The sequence below is a fragment of the Volvox carteri genome (genome assembly GCF_000143455.1).
Source record: "Volvox carteri f. nagariensis unplaced genomic scaffold VOLCAscaffold_30, whole genome shotgun sequence".
In the NCBI taxonomy this organism is placed as follows: Eukaryota; Viridiplantae; Chlorophyta; class Chlorophyceae; order Chlamydomonadales; family Volvocaceae; genus Volvox; species Volvox carteri.
In genome coordinates, this window is record NW_003307573.1 from 654,489 (window position 1) to 675,375 (window position 20,887).

Genomic DNA, 20,887 nt, shown 5'->3' on the forward strand with positions numbered 1-20,887 from the left:
TCCAAAAGGTGGCCACCCCCCGGCACCTTATGGGGGGAACGCTTTACTATGCCATGTTTCTTTTTCATTTGATCATTTCAAATACAACTAAATAATGTGGTGTCATGGTCATCACAGGTGTAGAAAGTAGAAAGGAGGTCCAACGGCAACGTACGGCACTGCTCCGATTTTCTCAAACATCAGGCTTCTTTAAACTTACATCGAGTCGCTGATCAGCTGGGAATAGAGGGTGTGAGATTACCTGTCTTTGCTGTTACATTCTTCGCACGCAAGCCTAACCGTCACCTCATACCGAAGGTGGGCTTCCGCAACCATGATTGTGTCACGCGTGCGCTCTGTGATCAGCACTCCTGGAGCAAGTCGCGCTGGTAGCCGCGCGTCGACTGCGGCATCGTTCCCAGCTCCTCGCCACGGTGTCGCGAGGCGATTTGCACGCCTGGTACCGCGCGCCGATGTGGAAGGCGTGATGGACGAGGCTAGCAAGGCGAAGATTGAGGCTTTAATGACTCGCTTCAAGATGGCTGATGTGGACGGGTAAGAGGAAAGCATGCAGCACTAGCGGAGGTTTCCATGTGGATGCAGCGCTGATCGTGCATCTGAGCAGGAGCAAATCGTTTGAAATTTGTTGATCAATTCGGGTTGGCAGCTTTACATGGATTCGTAGCGACCTTATCTGCGCTTGCGGAAGGACCTGAGCACGATCCCACAAATCTAATTTGTTTACCATCCAAGCCCAATATATGGACGACACCCCCGATCTTTCAGGAATGGCTATATCGATCGCGAGGAGCTTCGCAATCTGCTCGAGTCGATGGAGAGCGGTGAGGTCTATCTCTTGTCGCAGGTATGGTTTCATTTAAGAGTCTTCGCGGACTTACTTCCTCAATTGCGGTAGCCTACTGGGGTCCTCGGTGGCGGGGCTGACTGCAAGCCAGAACGCCGTGCCCTACAACCACGTACGGTAGCTTCTCGGCATAGGCCACATGCGCAGCACGAACATGCGAGCGAAGCAATTGTCAATTCACCGCAAATAATCCCCCGGAACCTCCCCTCGACCCAACTCAGCACCTCTCCCCTGACGCATCTACTCTAGCTATTGGATACCCTCTTCCTTTCAGGCACTACAAGCCTGCTTCTAAGAACTACCACCTTCCTTCCCAAGCCGTAACGAAATCCTTAGTACTCATTCTGTACCTTTGAAAGCCGCATCCAATCCTAAGCTCCTCCTGGAGGTTTGCAATAGCGGTACTAGTTGATAGCCGATGACGATTGCTCGTGGAACAACGCTTGTAGCTTTTACCGTGACAGCGGCTGACAGCCGCCGGCTGTGTCTACACACAACGCCGATTCCCTTTCTCCCCCAACCCTACCCGCATCCCGTGGAACTCCCTGATTACCTTAACATGCAACACCCCCAGTGACCACAGCTGTTGATATCTGTATTTCTATGTTTTAAATTAATTCCATGACAATTTCAATCCTCTGCTTCCCGTTTCACAAGCTCAGAGGTCACTGATTATGGCGGGGCTCGTGTTTCACCTCCTTTTCAGAACCCTCCCGACCCTACACATCACCTGTGCCGGCAGTTGACCCGATTCTTCCTGCGTCGTAATGATCTTAACTGGACCCCTCTCCCTCCCAACCTCCCTCCCAACCTCCCTCCCAACCCCCCTCTCGACCTTCCAACTTCCCTCCCCACCCCCTCCCCAACCCCCTCCCCAACCCCCTCCCCAACCCCCTCCCCAACCCCCTCCCAACTCCCCTGGTCAGTTCTACGTCTGGTACACTCTTGCCCTGGTAGCAGCTTCACTCGTTCGTGGTTCGTCTTTGACCCCTCTCAACCCCCCCGACCTTCCAACTCCCTCCCCAACCCCCTCCCAAACCCCCAGCACTGGCTCCCTGAGGAGGAGCTCGATGCCGTGATGCAAACGTACGACACCAACAAGGACGGCGTCATCTCCTTCGAGGAGTTTAAGCAGATTGTGAGTGGATTTCCTGTTGGCCCTGGCATTAAGATTTTCGGAGTGTGTGAAGGTGTTAGGATTGATTGTGAAGTGTGTGAAGGTGGCGAAGTTACCTAGTGACAGCTAGCTCGCTACGTTTCTTCCATGTTCACACTCCTTGCGGCCAGCATATTTTGGGTTCGCTGGCTTGTTTTACGGGGTTCCGGAACACCATGCCGGAATACTACAGCATCCTATGGCATCAAGCTTAAGGCATAAGCACTGTTAAACTTGATGACGCCGTTTATAATGAAGGGAATTGGCTGGTGCTGGAGCTTACCTTCAATAGTTCGGGTTTGGGTTGGTGGTGGTTATTAATCCTAGATCCGATCCGAGTAGGCGGCGTTGTTTTTACCAGGGGAAACGCCAGCCGTGTTCATTTCCTCTTGCTTTGTACGGCCGGTTGGCAGGCGTACGACGGCATTCTCCTGGAGGGCGCCTTGTCGGAGTACGAGTCGGCGTTCAAGGCGGTGGACAAGAGCGGCAATGGGACCATCGGTGGGTCTCGGGCTGAAGGGGGAGGGTGGGGGGGTCCAGGGGGAGGTGAGGGGTGTGTGGGGGGGGGTGGGCTGGCGGGCATTTTCCTGATCTGAGGGAAATGCCAATGTTGATACACGAATAACCTTACTGAAGAGAGCTCCGTAGTCCAGCGACACGTAGTGGCGTGTGTGGGGGGGTGGGTGGTGTGTGTGTGTTAAGTGAGACGTAAGAGGTAACTATCCAAAACTGCCGGTGAAGTCCGAAACAGCAATCACGCACTGTTTGTCATTTCGGAACTTTCCTGCCCCACGGCGCGGTGGGGGCTTATATGGGGGATAAAAGTGTACCGGTGACATGCACCTAAGAATGGCGCTACACCTCGGGAAAAACTTGGGCAAGAGTTACCCGTAGCATATGGAGAGGCTGGGTGCTGTCCGCTGCGTAGCTTCTGGTGTGAGCACATGTCGTAGAAGACGTAGGTTGCCCCTCCCACCTCCTCACTCCACCCCACGAAACACTCCTCACAAACAGAGACGTCGTGATTTCATAGCGGCGTAGTAGTGCGCTTGAGTCCAGGTCGTCCTTCAGGATTTCCTATCCTCTGATCTCTCCCGCACCTATCGCCTTTTACTTGGGGTCTGGGGCTCGCTCGCTGTTATATACCCCCCTACTACTACTATCTTTTCCACAACTATAACTGTTCAGTGCTATCCGTTTCCAATCCTTTTCCTTTTAACACCCCGAACACACCCGAACACGACCACCCGCAACCACACACGTTCTCCTCTTGAATACATACATCTTGAATGTTTACGCAAGGTATGCCGCGGCTATCTCCCGCACCGCCCGCAGGTGCTACCGAGCTGGGTCAGCTGTTTGCCAAGCTGGGTAACCCCGTCAGCCCGGAGAAGCTGGTGGATCTCATGCAGGTGGGGGGGGAGGGGGAAAAGACGAACCACACACGAGTGAACTGCTGCCAGGGCAGGGGGGGGGAGGAAGGCAAAAGGGAGGGGAAAAGGGAGGGGAAGCACGTGCAGCGCAGAGAGCTTGCGTGGGGGAGGAGGGTTGAGAAACAGGGAGGGCGAGGAGAAGGGTGTACATACTTGTTGTATCATTTTTTTACTTTGTTCTGCTGAGGAGAGGAGGGCGGGTGGGGAAATAGGTAGGAGGATACATTTAAGGAGAGATAGGGGAGGAGAAGCTGGTGGAGGTGGTGAAGAGTACGACAATACACTCACCTCAGCGTCCCACAGCCACGGACACGGTGCATTCGTGACTGTTGCTTGTGTAGGTGGGGATGTAAGGATGGTGGTGTGGGCATGGAATACAGGACATTTTGTTGAGGGGCTAAAACATGCACATATACAAAGTATAACACACACATACGAAAACTTGTTGAAACACACGAACAGACCCACGCGCGTGGAACAGACGTTTCCTGCTAACGATTTACGGAAAACTTCCATTGTACGCCGCACGAAAGGAATACGACAAGGACGACAGCGGCCAGATTGAGTTTAACGAGTTCCTGCTCATGTTCCGTAACAGCCTGCTGGACCTGAAGGCCATGAGCGCCTACATGACGAACAACGACGCGCCCGGGTCGGGATCCGTCATTGAGGTGAGTGGGAGCGCCGGGGCAAATGACTCTAGGGCACCTTTGTCCACGGAGGGCTTCGGGAAGGGGCTCGCGGAAAGGTGGTGGTGGTGGGGAGATATTTCAAGGCGGTCCTTGAGTGGAAGGGGGGCTTCAAAAGAATGTGGGGAAGATAGCCGGATAGGCCCGGCAGGGAGCGACAAACCCGAGGGACCCCCCCCCCCCTTTGCAGCAGCCCATCCCATGGACCGGGGAAAAAAACACCTGCAGCAGCCCATTCCATGGACCCATGCACGTCAGGTGTTCAGCTGGATGTATACTGCCTTGCTCGTAATGCTGCTATCCTCCCTTGGCTGCCGGCATCCTGTTCGCATTCACATAGCACGTGCCTCTTGCACTCTCCCCACCCCATGCACCTCAACCCCGCTAAAAAACACACACGCATGGCTGCATTACACGCCCGTCGGCCCGCCTGGCAGGGAGCTCAATACCCCTCTAGGTCTTTCCACCCGCACATGGAGCCGGCATCTGTTGCTTTGACTTGACTGCAAATAAATTACTTCCCCCTGCACCCCTTAACCCACCCACATATACCCCTATCCCCGTACCACCTAACGCCACCGTCACGACCGCTGCGTCTTCGGGTACCCTTAAATCTCTCTGTCTCTCCACTCGTTGCCTTCTGCAACACCAGGCGGTCGAGGGCGACATGACACTCATCTTTAGTGAGCAGGAGCTTGACGAGATCATCGCCGCCAACCCCAACAAGCTGGTGGTCGTGTTCGCGGCGCTGACCTGGTGCAGGCCGTGCAAGGGCATGCAGCGGCCGGTGCAGGTGGGCCTTTGTGGGCCTTTGTGGGCATGGGCATGTGGATTCATATCTGGCAAGAGAGCTCTCCCGCAATACTGACCTTTGAGCTGTGCAAGATGATGATGTTTTGATGTCCGTTTCACCTGTCTTCACTTCATTCCACTTCACTACGTCTAGTAGTCCTCTTTTCCGCCCATACGCTCCTCCTCCAACCCTACTACTCCGCTCGCTCACATCCTCATTTCTCCTCCTACTCCTGCAAGCCTGCTTCGCAAGAACCTTCTCCGTTGGGGGAGGGGACCTGCGTTGTGTGGACCATGCATTCTTGGGCCATGTCCACCACTTACCTACCGGTTATCCATATCTCTTAACCTGCCAATCATCCGTCCATCTCTCCACAGAGGCTGGCCGAGCACTACAAAAACCACATTGTGTTCGTAAAGCTGTTTGGTAACGCCAACAAGCAGACCAAGAACATCTTCAAGGACCGCTACCAGGTAGTGGTTTGTTAGTTGAGCGGTGTGTTTGCGTTTTTTGATGACCTGAGTCGCGAATACGAGAACAAGCCGAAGTGGGTGCACGAATTAACTGTACCGAAGTATTTGTGTGCGGTTGGGCGGAAGGAGGGAAGAGAGGGGAAGATTGCTGTCGTATACTGTACGGCACCGGAGAATTACCAAACCATGATCCCGACCTGATTACAGAGGAATTATGAAGCAGAGGAATTGCTCATTACCTGTTAGGTAACTGCTTACACTCCCCAGCGCATCCAGCGACCTGACGGCACTGGAGATATAGACTCGTTCGGCAGGCGCAAGCATAAAAAGTGGTGGCGGGCAGGGGACAGTAGACCCCATATGGGCCCTTTCTCCTTGTGGACGAGCGCATTCTGTGCGTTCCAGGCTTTAGGAGATGTTTTACTCGCTTGCCTGTTGAGTCTGTGATGTTCCCCGCCTTGCTTTGGCTGGAAAGACGCGGCCTGTGTGAATGTTTCGTGAATGACTCCTGCCTTCCACCTTCCTGCCTGCGCAGATCCGTTCCACGCCGTGCTTCATCACTCTGAAGGACGGCCAGCCCGTGTACACACAGACGGGGACTAACAAGGAGAAGCTGGAGGCGGGGCTCAGGTGCGGGGGGGAACGGGGGATAGGGAGCGAGTGGTGGTGGCGGTAGGGTGGCAGGGGATCAGGGGGCAGGGACGGGAAAACCTGGTGCGCGTGTTTTTGAAGGACGCATGACTGAGGTCGCTCAGGATTGTCATTACCGTGTGCATGTATATGTATGTATTTTGTGTTATGTGTCTTGGAAGGGGCTCCGCTTACGTTCGACAGAGTTTAAACCTTACCTGTATGTGTTCAGCACTCCGGGACAAATCAAATAAAATACAGACCGATCACACAGCCCTTGTGCCGCCCTCGTCAATTCACTGAAACAAACACGCACGTACGCGCGCGCACACACATGCGCCCTGTAACACCACACCACACTCCACCGTGCAGGTCAATGCTGACCAACCCGCCCGTGGGTATGATCTACCCGTCGGCCGACGTGCACACCAACGTCCCTGCGCTGTGAGCGACCCGCGGGTCAGACCTCCTCTCTTCTCTTCCCCCACTTCCGCGTTGGGATGGCCCCCGGTAGTCCGGTCCTTGCGAATGTCAGTGCGATTGTGGTGAGCTGCGTCTCGGCCGCTAAGTGTTTCTGTGTTGGTTGTTGAGTGTGTTATGTCGGGTATTGGTGCGGGCGGGATGGGCCGTCTGCGGCCGTCTGTCGGTCGTTTAAAGGGAAGAGGAAGGGGTAAGGCTCAGGATGATGCAATCTTTCCAGCTGGATGCAGGCGATGGAATCCTGTCTATGGGTCGTCTTGGTTCAAATTTTGCCGGATATACTTGACGCGGTGAACTGGTCTGGTCTTGACAATGTCCTGTCCGTCGTTCCAGGACAGCCTCTGAATTTGAGACCTTCACCTGCAGTTATCTGCAGGAGCCGGGAAGAGAAAGGGCAGGAGGGGGGCGAGAAAGGGGCGGCAGAATCATGTTGAACAGGGCAGGCGCAACGGAGAGCCTGATGGAGCGGGCATGTCCAGTGGTCTGTGACGAGGCGGGAGAGACGGCGTTCGGATCCGAACGCAACCACCTCATATGAAGGAGTCGTTTTTGTGCGCTGTGTAGCTGCGTTGCGTCGCGAGTGCATCTAGTCGTTTGTAGGTACAGGCAGGCTGATTGAAATGGACTGGCTTTGGCGGAAAGGGCTGGCACACGTGAGGATATGAGCGTAATGGACACCGACGAGCCATCGCAACGCCGCGTCGCCGTGGGGGGAAAAGTGTGTTGGGTGAGGTGCCTCGGTGGCAGGTCGCGATTTCCAGGTGGTCGCAAAAGCAACGTCTACATATTGCAGCAATGCACGATATGAAGCTATTGAGATATGGGAAGACTTGGAACTGAGGGATGTAAGTTTTCGCTGCTTTATTGGAAGCTGCGGAATTTGACGAAGTGGGCCTTAGTATAAAACCGTTGTCCCAGGTGCGCGTAATGACCCTGGCCCTCGCTCGGAAATGGTGTGTTTGCTGCGACGTACTGCGGCGGCATGAGCGGGCAGCTGCACGCCTCGCAGCAGTTGTTGCGCGTTGTCAGCATGAGTTTGGTTGTTGCAATCAGGCCTGCAAGTACCCCTTAACGCCATCCGGCTTTTTGGTCTTATCGGCCCAGGTGTACGCCATTCGCGCGCATCTGGGTTTCAGATATGTTCTCGGGTTTCGATTTAAGTGCCACATGCTTTTTTCAGAGCGTGCAAATCGTTATTTTGCAATTGGAAATCGGTTTCGGATCTGCACTCTCAATCACACCAAACTTGAATGGCATTGCCACAGGTTTTTGGCGGCTCCTGTTCAAATATATAATATATAATATATAATAGCCTTGTCACAGGCGACAGGCCACGCAACCCTTTTAGGTTGCCCAACAACATCGCGTGTTTTGGCTTTCTGGTCGCTTTTGTTCTGCAAACAACCGAGTGATTGAAGGGCGCAGTTCAAGGGCGTCCGGTATGTACGGCAATGACAATGGTGACGACATGTACAGCATATAAAATGGTTTGTAAATGACGTGGTGAGAGAGCTTCCTCCGCAACGCCTTGGTAACACAGAGTAAACTTAACCGGCGAAGGCGCCGAGCTTTATGCACCTACGGGAACGCTTCGCTCGCAATCGCTCTCGCTCCCATCCAGGGTATAGCTGTAATAGCTGGCCGCTGAAAAGGCCTCTCGAGATTCTGGTAGTCAAGGTTAGCGCGTATTTGTAGTTGTTCATGGTGCCGTACAGTGCACCGGCTACTACAGTAGCTCACCTCCGCTCTCGAATGCATCAAAACAGAGGCTCAGAGGAGAGAGCTGTAGCTACCGCGCCTAACATTGAAAGGATGGAAATAATGTATTATAAACTGCTTGAAGGCATATGTACTCAGGTTACGCCCTGATATCAGATTTACGCACCGCACCATGCACCTGTGCGTGGCGAGACCTGGGACAATATAGCACGTGGTTGCTCTTCGTCTGTGGCGGTCCTTGACATGCAATGGCAAATGCCCCTGAATAAACTTTTTTCTGTCGCCCCATGATAGCAAGCAATTGGTAGGCAATACACCTGCAAACAGCCGCAGTCAGCCTCAGCACTAGCTGCCCCAGAACTCCACACTCCTTTTTACACCATACGCCAGGCTCCAATTGCCGCATGCTTAGCAGCTGATTATCGATGGTTTTATTCCCCTCTCGGTGTGTAACGAAGCTGAGCAAAGCCTCCACGTGCCGCAAACGCACCGAGGGGCCGGGAAACTAGGTTGTGAATGGCTTCCATGGCTTTTCTACCGGCTCGAGCTTTCCTCTCCCCTACCCCCTTTACAAGGAAACGGGATTTCGGTGCTTGAGGCAAGTGAAGTGTTGGAGAATTTTATGCATCGTTGGCAGCGGGACGCCTCAAAACTGTAGAAGTGCGTGCAGATTTCGCGGCCGAATACGCACACAGGAGACTTACAAATCACATCTCAGAAGGCCCTATGCTAGGGCTAAGAAGTGAGTGGTGCGTCAGGTACGGGCTAGAGTGGGCTAGGAAGCGAGTCAACACAAATGGGTAGCACCCTCGGCCGTCCATGTTAGTAGTCATTGTATTGGAATGACGCATTGGGGCTGCGAATTGACCCAGTTGATGAAGCGCCTACCGCTTGGCACGGGGGGTACATTGCAGTCGGTTCGAGGTGCGGGATGCAGGTGATGCAAAGGTTCCGTGGGGACAGAGCTGATGCGAAACTATGAGATGCTTTTGTCGTTCATCCAAGGTCACAGTCATGGGGTGCTACATTATCCAACCACCTTGCGATAGGGGCCAACACTGAATGGTGCCATAACTAATTATTCTTTGCTCTAGTGCGAATCAATAACTTTCCTAAGGAACGGAGAATCGGATTTTAAGAGCGCGCAAAAATCTCAGTGTGGCGTACCCGGCGGCTTACAAATTGCAGGACCGTAGGTGGCTTTGCAGCAGGATTTTTTCGCATTTTGCAGCAGGAATACAGTGCTGTGAAAGGCTCAAATGCCTTCACGCAGCTGCTTACATTGGCATGGACACTGGTGTCGTTGGTCAAATCAGCTACTAGAACTTATGGTGGTAGGGACAAGGAAAGCAGCCGGTTTCGGAGCAGTAGAAGCCGCGAGCAATCATCCGCAAGTTGGCACCATGCAGAGATTTGATCTCCCGTCTCACACTGTTCATATTAGTCATTTTACCTACCCATTTTAGCCTCGTTCTCCTAAATCTTGAAGCTCTAGGGTTGACTGCGAGCTGGCTTTCAGGTTGTGACGGTTCGCCACAACGTTGTTCGGACCATAGCTGAACCCTAGGTCGTTCGTTTTACTTCCAAAGGTTTAGCCCCAGCGGCGAGGGGCCTGCTAAAGGCGCCGCGGTGTGTGAATCATGGGGGCTTTGACGAAGTATGATAAAGCCAGCCTTGGCAACGGACACATTAGAAATGACAGTTTTATCGAACGCCTTTTTTTAAGCTGGGTTTATGCTGTGGTGGCAAAGGGCCGTAAGGGCACAATCACGCAGGATGAGCTGCGTATGCCAGCGGACCAAGCGGCAGAGGCAGCGGCATGCCGCTTCGATGTGGCATGGGCGAAGGAGTTGGAGCTTCGCAGCAGCGGAGACCCGAAGAAGAAGCCATCACTTTCCCGTGCGCTGCGGAATTCTTTCGGGACTGAAGTGTTAGTCGCGGCTGCGTGGAAAATTACCTGGAGCGTCTTCGTCCTCCTGGGTGCCTTTTACTTCGTTCGTTCTCTCGTTCAGTTTGTAACCCCTATTAAGCGCAATCCCAATTTATACAATCAGGCGGATATCCCTAACAAGGGTGTTGGCTGGATTCTATCTTGCGCCTTCTTTCTAGACTCCATTCTCGTCGGCATCGCGCTGCAGCGCATGGGAGATGAATGCGTTCGCGCTGGAATAAAAATTCGCGCAGCTCTTATGGCGGCTGTTTATCGGAAGACGTTTAAAATTCATTCCGTGCACGAGGAGAACGTCGTCTCCCTGGTCGCCACCGATTGCGCAAAACTCTACGAAGGAGTTCTTCATTTACAGAATGTTTGGACCGCTCCGCTGGAGGCTTGCGCTATTATTGCGCTGCTGCTGTACCTAACGAACGGTACATACGGCCTACCAGCCCTGGGTGTAGTGGTCTTCGTGTTGCCGCTTCAGTACTATTTGGGCTACCGCATTGCGTCTTTTAAGCTTGAAACCGTAGAGGTCTCTGATGCGCGAGTTCAGCGCATGCACGAAGTTCTGCTGGCTATTAAGCTGGTGAAGTTCTACGTCTGGGAGAAGTCCTTTGCCAAACAAGTGTCGGACGTAAGTGTTGGACGTATGCGTCTATGGACAAGTATAACTATCTGAATTATTGTGCAATACCCATGTATACTTTCTAGGCGTATCACACTGATGGGTAGTGAGGGGCTGCATCCACAGAAATTGTTTCCCTTTGCACCTACCGTCCCTTTCCCGCTCACCTCATGTGGATTCCACTATAGGGTGCTGATTGCGAGTTTTTATTTTGTTTCACCGTATAGCTGACTGGCGCACTGTTGGCGGCCACCCCGCTGGTTTACGGTATGCTAATTAGGTTGCCCATTCTGCATACCCTAGCGCGCAGGCAGTTGCAAATGACGTTCTGCGTTACCTGATAAACAGTTATGTGTCAGCATCCTGTGTTATTGACCCTGGATGACTCCTGCAGGTACGTGCAGAGGAGATCAGCCTCATGTCCCGCACCGCTGTGGTGAAAACCATCAACTTGTGCGTGGTGTTCGCGGTGCCTCCACTGATTGCGCTGGTGATCTATGCAACCTACGTATTTAACAAAGGGCCGTTTGATTCGACGTTCGCCTTTACGGTGCTGTCGCTCTTCAACACCCTGCGCTTTCCTTTGGTGGTGCTGCCTAAGGCATTGCGCGGGTCTTCAGGTGGGGAGACGGCATGAGGCTTTCCTAATGGGAAATGCACCTGTAGGGAGCCATCGTGTAGTTTGAACAAGGGAAAAGAAGCTTTAGGATAGTCGCTGTATCTACGGACCTGTATTAGCGGGACTACGTAAGAGCCGACGTTAGACGGTTGTTCAGTGCCTTGCTACGAGGTGCAGAGTACTTGCAAAGGGTAAAGGGTTATTTTGATTGTGAAGGGCTATTGCGTGCATCGACTAGAATTTCATACAGGGGTTTTATAAGTTCGGGGTCCACGGGGATTGGGCATGTGTATAGATTTTGTGATCCACTTTATTCTCCGCAGATATGGCGGGCAACTACAGTCATAGGTCTGGACCTCAAATAATGCCGCTTTTTTGATGCCTTCCATTTCACGTGGCGTAGCTGCTCTTACATGCATTCCCTGCGGCAACCATGCGTGCATTCTGCAGAAGCTATTGCCTCCTTAAACCGTTTGGAGAAATATTTACTGCTGGATGAGTTCGATGATCCCCCTAAGAGCAAGGATGTCGAGGCCAAGTTCGTAAGTCATTGTCGTTTCGCAGGGGCGTCGAGGCACGCGTAGGCGGCGGGCGAACTTTTTAGGACAACAATTTAGAATCACTGATGCTTCCATCGCATCTGCATAATGCCCTGCGGAACACGGAAATTTTGGTGACTCTTGAAGATATAAACAGATAAAATCCATTAAATATTGCAGGAGAATGCCGTCTTGTCATATCCTGGTAGCAAGGAGGACTTCCGCCTGCAAATTCCGAACTTTAGTGTCAAGAGCGGAGAGGTGGTGGCAGTTGTCGGCCGCGTTGGCAGTGGTAAGGATTTGCTCGTGCGTGCGGTGTCTGTTGTGCCACAGGAGGGGCTGCAAGGGGCAGGCTTCCATGTAGGCGAAGGGACAGGCGCAGTCTGGCCCATATGGCCGCAACGAAGTGTTCACAATGTCGAAGTTTGGGATTGTTGGGGCTTAGTAACAACGGCGATTCATGACCGGCGGGCTAAAGAATGGGCACGTCTGTACTTAATCACTCTCCCACTGCTATGCTTGTGAAGGTCATGGTTTTGGTGTCTATCCTAAGCTTTGCCTTCGTTAGACCACGTTTCGCGTAAGCCAGCCATCCCGCCTTGGAATCACGTATCCGTGCAGGCAAATCCTCCATCTTTCAAGCCATCCTGAACCACATGACTTTGGAGAGTGGCGTCCTGTGTGTGGGCGGCTCCATGGCATATGTTCCGCAAACCCCCTGGGTGCAAAACCTTACGCTGAAGGACAACATCATTTTTGGACTGCCTTTCGACGAGGAGAAATACAAAAAGGTGTGTGTAAGGATGAGTTTCTTCGCAGTCATTTGGATAAGCCAAGGAGCTTCGCAGCCAAACAGATTGAAATTGTATCCACTTCTTGGCGTGGGTAGATGGTAGTCCGGTGCTCGTGTGTGAGATGCATGGCTCGGCGGCTGTTCCATGTTACCTGCAGGTCATTCACGCATGTGCTCTGGAGCTGGACCTTCAGATCCTACCCAAGGGTGACCAGACTATGGCAGGCGAGCGCGGCATCAACCTTTCGGGCGGCCAGCGGCAGCGCGTGTGCTTGGCAAGGGCAGCCTACCACGACTGTGACCTCATTTTGTTGGACAACCCGCTCAGGTCCGGCAGGAGGGGTGCAGGATTATTGAATCGATCTCCTATGGCTTTTAGCACTTTCAAAACCTTTCCCTTACCACATGACCCTCCCCCTAACGTACTGCGCTTGTTTAATTACGCAGCGCCGTGGACCAGCATACCGCTCGTCACATATTTGACAAGTGTATTAAGGGCATTTTCAAGGACAAGGCGGTTATTTGGATTACCCACCAGCTTGAGCTGCTGCCTGAGGTACGCGGCAGGGGGCCGGTCGAGGTTATGCCCAGCTGAAGATCGCCGCCGGTGTGTCTTGCTATGAATGCTTGGCGCAGCTACCTCCTTTTGCCTTGAAGCAGGCATTAATCAGAAAGTACGAAGTCATGTATGCTGAATGTTTCTTTCCTGGCACTTGCTATCTCATCTCGTGCCACCCTATTGCAGGTCACGAACATCTGCATTACGGACGGCGGCAAGTCTCTGTACTTCGGTCCCTATGACCCCGAGGCGCTCAACCGCCATCTGCCCGTCGACCACCTGCTATTCGCGACCGTGGAGGCCGGTGAGAGTGGCGTGCAGAAGCCGGCCAGCGCGAATAAGGAGGATGGCGCGCACGCCGTCACGGGCAATGGCAAGGAAACTGCCGGTGACCACCATTCCCATGCGGATTCGCAAGCAGTGTCCCATGGGCACGCGCACCCGCACGCCAACTTGTCAGATTCCTGGAAGCACAAGGAGGGCAGCGGCGCTGAAGGGCGAAAGTCGTTCCAGCGTTCCAGCAAGGCCGGCATTCGACCTTCTGACTCGGTGTCGGATTCGCTCAACAAGCTCGCCCAGGAGGTGCGTGGCTCAGAGCTTGCCAGATACGCTGAAGGTTGAGGCTCTGTCCTGGCAGCACATTTGTGTGCTTGGAGGGGAGAATAGTTGAAGTGCGAATGATATGGGATTGACATCGAGGGTTGACATGGATGACAGGCCTTCCGCGTCCCTGCGTGTGTTGGAAGTTCTTTAGGTTGTATTGTATCTTCGGATTCGGCCATCTTCCATACCGTTTGACACGGGAGTCAGTCGTGGAGTGGGTGGTGGCCTGAGGCACGAAGCGACTTGGTCTCTCCTTAGCCTAGCTTTCCTTCAAGCCGAGCTAATCTCCTCCGACAAAGCAGGCAACCTCGCGATAAGAAGACGCCAGCGACGTTTAGACCAGACGATACACCTGTCCAGGTCAAACCAAGACCACGGAATAAGGAACAAGGCGAGGATATCAGCACTTTTTGTTGCATTAGGGACTTGGAGGCAGGAAAGCGGATAGTGTTTTTCTCCTTGCCCTTGCCCCTTTCCGTCTTGAGTCATGTCCAAGTCGAGTGACATTTCACACTGCATTTCTCGGGACACGCAGGAGGCAGCGAAGCATGAGGAAGAAGCAAAGTCGCACGAGCGTCGCTCTGGGGAGCGCCGCAGCGGATCGAGGGTCCTGGGACGTGTGAGTGAGGAGCATAACGCAGCCGCGTTGGAGGAAACTCCCGAGGAGATTGCGGCGCTTTTCAACGGCGTGCCGCGACGAGTTTCTGTTGCCCAGTCGTTCAAGGTGTACGTAAAGGCGGGCGGCACGATTTTGTTCATCTTTTCGATCTGCGTCTTCATGCTCACGCAGACGGTGGGTGTGCAGTGAGTCATGAATGCATGGAGCCAGGACCAGTGGTGGGCAGGGTCACGTCGAAGCCTTCTGTGGTTACCTTCATACTTGTATTTGTCATGGCCTGTAGGTCCGCATTCTTTCCGACACGTGGATCCGCTGGTGGGCCGAGCCGGATCGCTTCGGCTTCTACCCCGATGGGACCTACAAGGCTGTCCGCAACTTCAATCCTAAGTTTGACTCCAAGCAGAAGGCCAACGAGGTGCGCGATGACTGGCATGCGCACGGCGCACGGTCATCCCGTTCGGGTTGCACCGTCGTGCGGCCAAGTCTGGTTGTGTATGCGACACTGATTTACTGTTGTGGCGTTGTTTTTCATGTCAGCTGCCCTTTGATTTGGGCCCCCAATCCTAGTGAATACCCGGACTCGAATATGTATTGCTTGTACGCAGGAGCTCGTTTAAAATCTGCGTTTCACTTGTCCTACGAATACGTGCGCTGCTCTCGCATCCTAAATCCGACCCCCGTCACGAATTCCTTACAGGTTTACATTCTGGGCTACTTCGCGTTCGTAATGCTCTTCGTCCTCTGCTTGCTGACTCGTGACGGTGTCTTCTCCTTCTGGCACTTGCACGGCTCCACCCGTCTGCACAACAAGCTCTTTTACCGGGTGCTGCGCGCTCCATTGCTCTTCTTCCTGCGTACACCGGTGGGCGACATCTTGAACGCGTTTGCGAAAGACCAAGACACCCTTGATGAGACGCTTCCAGGTAAGGATTCGTGTGGTGTGATACGTATTTGTATTTCCTGTTTAATGCATGCGGGCCATTAAAGTGTCCGACAGCCTTGGACGTAAAGCCTCGTGTGGCAGCAGCGGGCTACGCTTGACCCTGGGTTCTCCCCTCTTTGGTGTGTCTATTGAGATTCCCTGGATCTGCTCTGTCGGACTGTTCTCAAGAAATCACACCTGTTGTGTGATCTCTTTGCTGCCCAATGCCACACGTTTCTTTGCAGACACGCTGCACATGTCTCTGATCTACCTGATGATTCTGTTAACGTCTCTGGGCATCGTGACCGCGTCGCTGTACATCTATGCTGCGCTGACGGCTGCGTTGTTCTTGGCTTTCGCCATGATGCAACAGTTATACCTGCCTGCGGCGACTATACTGAAGGTGGGCGAAGTTTCTAACTCAGTGTTGTTTGCTATCTGAAGGATAGAGCGCAGATCTTTTATTGTTATCTCTTGAGGCTTCGTGAACTGACCCTGAGCTGTCAATGCATATCCTAAACGCGGTTTCAATTTCTTGTCAACCTTTTCCGGCGTACCAACATTTGTTGCAGCGCTGGGCTGGCGAGACGGCCTCCATGGTTTTCGTTCACGTGGACGAGAGTCTGCAGGGCATGGAGGTTATCAAGGCCTTCGACGCCGAGAATTACTTCGTGCAGGTGGGTTGGCCGAGACCTCGGCAGACCGTACCCCGCCTTTCCTTAAAGGTGTATGAAAGGTGTAAGCACTCGGGCGAGCCTCGATATGAAAGGATTGGTGTGGACAGGTCGAAAGGATGGTGGATGCCTTCTATGCGTTAAGTATTGTTACCCTTGGTCCCGTCATCCATCCGCTTGCTGCCAGGAAAACATCCGTCGCATCAACGTGCACCACCTGGCTCTGTTCAACACAGAGCAGTGCCACCTCTGGCTGGCTTTCTGGTAGGTTGAGCACTTCATCTGGTTGGGGGGCTTTGAGGCCAAGTTGGTCGCCGAGCAGTGCGAGGGAAGCTCACTCAGCAAGACCTTCCCGGGTCGGGCAGTGTAGACCCGAGTTGTGCACGACTTTACAATGACATGTTTTGAAACTCCGAACGGCCATGACATGGTCATGACTGTTTGCCCTAGTAGTCCTTTCCATAGGTTGGTGCCTTTTACCACTGTGTTAGGTTATTCCAAGTTCATCTATTGTTGCGTTGCAAAGGTAGTAATTGTGAGGTCCTCATATTGACCGCTTTCCCTTGCTGTCATGCCTGGTTTCATTTGCGTGCAGGTGCGACTTCTACGGAGCGATCATGGTGGTCGCCACCTGCTTGCTGTCCGTGGCGTACAAGGAGCAAGTGGGTGCCGCGGCAGTTGGTCTGGCAATCTCCAACACCATCCAGGTCCTGGTCTTCTTCACGTGGGTGGTTCGCGGTGCTGCCGACACCGTGTCCATGTGGGATGCTGTTGAGCGCGTGGCGACCTTCATCGTCAACGTGCCACAGGTGTGTCGCAGCTACCAGGTTTTTTATTCGCTGGCTGGCACAGTGCTGTTTAGCTCCGCCATCATCAAGCTCTGCTAGGTAACTTCCCCGTGGTGTAATTTGCCCTAAGTGGATTGTCGGACTTGCAGAGATTCTTTGCTTTCGGTGGAATATTTTTGCACACCCGCAGGAGAACGACATAGCACCAGCCGCACTGCCGGGTGCCAGTAATGGGAACCTTAACGACCTTGCCAACGGTAACGGAAATGGAACCACCAACGCGTCTATGGTGGAGATTAAGGTAGGGATTGCGGATTCAAAGCCTCTTACCTTACCCATGGCGGGCGGCTCGCAGCTTCATCGACAGGTTTCGTTCCTTTAGACATCGTTCCCATGTTACCTGCTGGGGACAGGTGCTGGCGGTGCGGTGCATGCATGTGTGTCGACGCACGCTTGACTGCTGCTCGTGATTTTGCAGGTGATGAACGACGGAGAGGCGCCCAAGGGCTGGCCGACCAAGGGAGACATCAGGTAGGGCCGTTGGGTGCACAAGAATGACCCCGTCATCTTTACAGCATGTTAAAAAGGTAGTGGGATGGCCTTTGGCTCGTTTGCGGCAGGTTCGAGAAGGTGTGCTTGCGCTACTACCCTGGCGCCCCGCTGGCCCTGAAGTATGTGTCCTTCCATATCCGCGACGGGGAGAAGATCGGCGTGGTAGGACGCACCGGCAGTGGCAAAACTACCTTGCTAATGGCGCTGTTCCGCATGTTCGAGCTGGCGTACGGACGTATCATTATTGATGGGGTCAACATTGCATCCATCAAGCTACAGCAGGTGGGTGGGTTTCATTATTGCTTGCATACGATGATATGGCCATATGTGTACATGCTTTATGAGCACTGGAACTGCGAGACCAACTAAAATGCAAGGAGGGAGTAGAAAGTATAAGCGCGACCTTACGCAAGTTGCCTCCTCTCCTCGTGTGGCCTGCAGGTTCGGGCCGGCATTGCCATCATTCCACAAGAACCGGTCATGTTCAAGGGCACGGTGCGCTCCAACCTGGATCCGTTCGGCGAGCTGCCGGACTCAGAGCTGTGGCGAGCGTTGGAGTTGGTAAGTCGGCCGCCAGGCAGTAGCGGATAGATGCGACCCGATTGGCGCTTGCTTGGCATGTGGCTGTGCCTCGTTGTGGCTTTTTTAAGGACCCAAAGGCTATGGATGATGGTCTGAGCCCCACGTTGGGTCATGGTTAGTAGCTCACCCATGGCGTCACGTAATCGGTGTTCGCCTGACTTCACTGCTGCGTTTCATCTGTCCCGCAGGTGCACCTGAAAGATGCTGTCACGGAGCTGGGTGGCCTGGACAGCGCAGTGGCGGAGGGCGGCTCCAACTTTTCGCTGGGCCAGAAGCAACTGGTGTGCATGGCGCGCTGCGTGCTCAAACCGACCCGCATCTTGGTGCTAGATGAGGCGACGGCCGCTATGGACTTGCAGGTATATTTCTTTTCATGTATCGATGGAAGGAAACTGAAGGCGCTTGTTATTGTGGAAGCGATTTATCCGCGTGCATTTGCAACGCCTTTTCTTTTCATGGTCTTTGCCGTTCGGCCCCTGTTCTCTCTCTCGCCGCAGACTGACGCGCTCATCCAGAAGACCATCCGCAAGGCCTTCGCTGAGCGTACTACAGTAACCATTGCCCACCGTCTAGATACCATCATCTTTTCGGACCGCATATTGGCCATGGCGGCGGGCCAGCTAAAGGAGTTCGAAACGCCGACTACGCTGCTGCAGAACCCGGCGTCGTTCTTCACGAAGCTGGTAAGTAGACCTGATGATCATGCAGACTGTCAGACCAGCACGACGTCAATAATTTTGGGGTGTGGCAGTTTGACGGGTGTAAACAACACAGTTACGCGTACCTTGTGCCCTTCGGCTCGCAGGTCGAGGACACGGGTCCCCACGCATCCAAGATGCTTCGCCGCATGGCGGCTGAGGGCCCCAAGGATGAGTAGTGTTCTATAGAGAAGTGCTGTGTTGGCAAACCCCGAATGCCGCGCGCGCATACTGGAGTGGAGGGCAGATTTGAGAGGGCAGCGGTGTTTGGTTACTCGGAAGTTACCATGACATCGAAGAGCAGGCAGGTGCTCAGGGCGGGTTGCGTACGTGTCCTCAGTAGGGGATTCAATTTTGGCGGTATCTAGAGTGACACATCAGTGGCCATGGTGTTCATTGGTTGGTGCTGTTGATTCAGGTGTGGACGGATAGCGCGTGCTGTAGGTTGCCTAAACGTTCTGATGGCCGAATCCCTGAGTGGGTTTGACTATTTTTTCTTCTTTAACTTTTGACCGGGTTTTAATTGCCTCTAGCTTAATAACATGGACAGGGTTTGCGGCCCACGTGTGAATGTGACATTATCTACGGTGCCATGACGACGTTACAGGCGGCCATGGAGCGCCTCATGCCTTAGCACTGACCTGTCGAAGCCTGGCTTAAGTACGGTTCTTTGCTCCAGGTGACCTTTGCAGTAATTTGTCTGTTTGCATGATAAGGCGTGCAGACGCTTGGATTTATGTTTTGTGAGAATGTTAAAGTGGCATGATTTGAACGGTGCAACGAGCGACGTGGAGGAACAGGTTATCGTTTACGATCAACATGCGATGATGCCGGTTTTTACCTACCGGCCATATTTAGGTAAACGATGGCAATGGTTTTGATTTTGCTGGAAAAGGGTCAAACACGGTTTGGTACGCATTTCCGTCGACCCATTTGGTACAAATAAGATCATGTAAACGCTGCGGAAATGAATATTTATTTTATTACACCTTATGCCAACATCATTGCGCACTACTTCCGGCATTCTGCCGTCTTGACTTATATAATGAAGAAACATCGGCTTCCCTCATGTTACGGAACCACGTGCCATGCTGTCACCATACGCAAACTAATCTCTCCAGCAGGTAACAGAATGAATTTATACTTAGCGATGCGGACACAAGGGAAGCGAACGGCATTCTTCACGGTTCCCCTTCAGCTGCCAGCCGACCTCCACCCCGTCGACTTTTGACACCGTGCACTCTGACAGAGGGACGACCGACAGCATCACATGCCATCATGGGAGTCGTCGGGAAAGCGCCCGAGGCCCATTACTAATGTCCTACGGCTTAGCCTGGACTATGCCGTAGCAGAATGGGGATAGGCTAAGGTTCTCACGGAAACACATATGGGCTCGTACCGTACCATGATACGCATGCCCTTCGCCTCTTGCGCTAAGCCTAAGGCTTGCAGCCCCTCATCCTGCCACAGCGTCGCCCACCGCGTGTAGCTCCAATTGCCACTGCTGTTCCCTTGCACAAAACGCAGCACAAATAACGAAAGTTTTCCAGACATACAGCCAGGCGCAGCCAATCAGCGTGTGAGGCCCCGCGTGCCCCAAAAGCCGAGCCACCCCTGGAAATAGAGCACTCACGGCTCAATCAATTCCTGCGCCACGCATTTGAGGCAGGCAATGCTTCCAAACCAACGAAAATGTTCACTTACACTATCAATGGTACGCACAGTAACACGTGACGTTGAAGTCAACGGCACCCAGAATGGCTTGCAGTGGAGGAACACTAGCACGTGCCCGGGCAGCGCCGCACACTCGTATGAAGCCACCTACATGAAAACGCATGGCTGTGTATGGACGCACACAATTACACACCCGTTAAAAACGACGATGATTAACCAGGATAGGACACAACGAACTCCGAGAATGGCCTACCGCCTTCCCGAACAACCAACATTATGTCGCGCGCACCAGCCCGCACTATGGCCAAACAAGTCCATACGTACGTCTGTGGTTGTACAGGCCCAATCAGCTTTGGGCCCAATAGTGCACATGTAGTACGCCGGCCCCCTAGGCGGTGGTCAACCCATGCCACTCCCTTACATCCCCCTCCTCCTAGGGCCCCTCCCCGCTATCCAACCCCTCCAGTTCCCAGCCAGGTCACTGATT

General features: G+C 53.4%; 2 protein-coding genes across 2 annotated transcripts; both read left to right on the forward strand.

The window, feature by feature from the left end:
• Window positions 1-236: 236 nt before the first annotated feature.
• On the forward strand, window positions 237-8,008 carry VOLCADRAFT_105559 (uncharacterized protein). The gene is made up of 11 exons (XM_002952464.1): window positions 237-534; window positions 766-844; window positions 1,890-1,982; window positions 2,414-2,501; window positions 3,336-3,412; window positions 3,967-4,104; window positions 4,775-4,915; window positions 5,293-5,388; window positions 5,924-6,018; window positions 6,391-6,462; window positions 6,832-8,008. Exons 1-11 carry the CDS (start codon window positions 314-316, stop codon window positions 7,034-7,036), a joined length of 1,305 nt encoding a protein of 434 aa, XP_002952510.1. The 5' UTR covers window positions 237-313; the 3' UTR covers window positions 7,037-8,008.
• A 1,849-nt stretch (window positions 8,009-9,857) lies between these two features.
• Window positions 9,858-18,953, forward strand: mrp1 (ABC transporter; the record flags this gene model as incomplete). The annotated part of the gene is made up of 23 exons (XM_002952465.1): window positions 9,858-10,787; window positions 11,173-11,398; window positions 11,848-11,939; window positions 12,117-12,228; window positions 12,558-12,727; window positions 12,888-13,057; window positions 13,177-13,285; window positions 13,475-13,676; window positions 13,749-13,870; window positions 14,427-14,684; window positions 14,794-14,925; window positions 15,208-15,433; window positions 15,678-15,835; window positions 16,005-16,109; window positions 16,294-16,370; window positions 16,702-16,915; window positions 17,085-17,195; window positions 17,373-17,425; window positions 17,515-17,728; window positions 17,888-18,007; window positions 18,217-18,387; window positions 18,526-18,711; window positions 18,834-18,953. 23 exons carry the CDS (start codon window positions 9,858-9,860, stop codon window positions 18,903-18,905), a joined length of 4,230 nt encoding a protein of 1,409 aa, XP_002952511.1. The 3' UTR covers window positions 18,906-18,953.
• Between the last annotated feature and the right edge of the window lie 1,934 nt (window positions 18,954-20,887).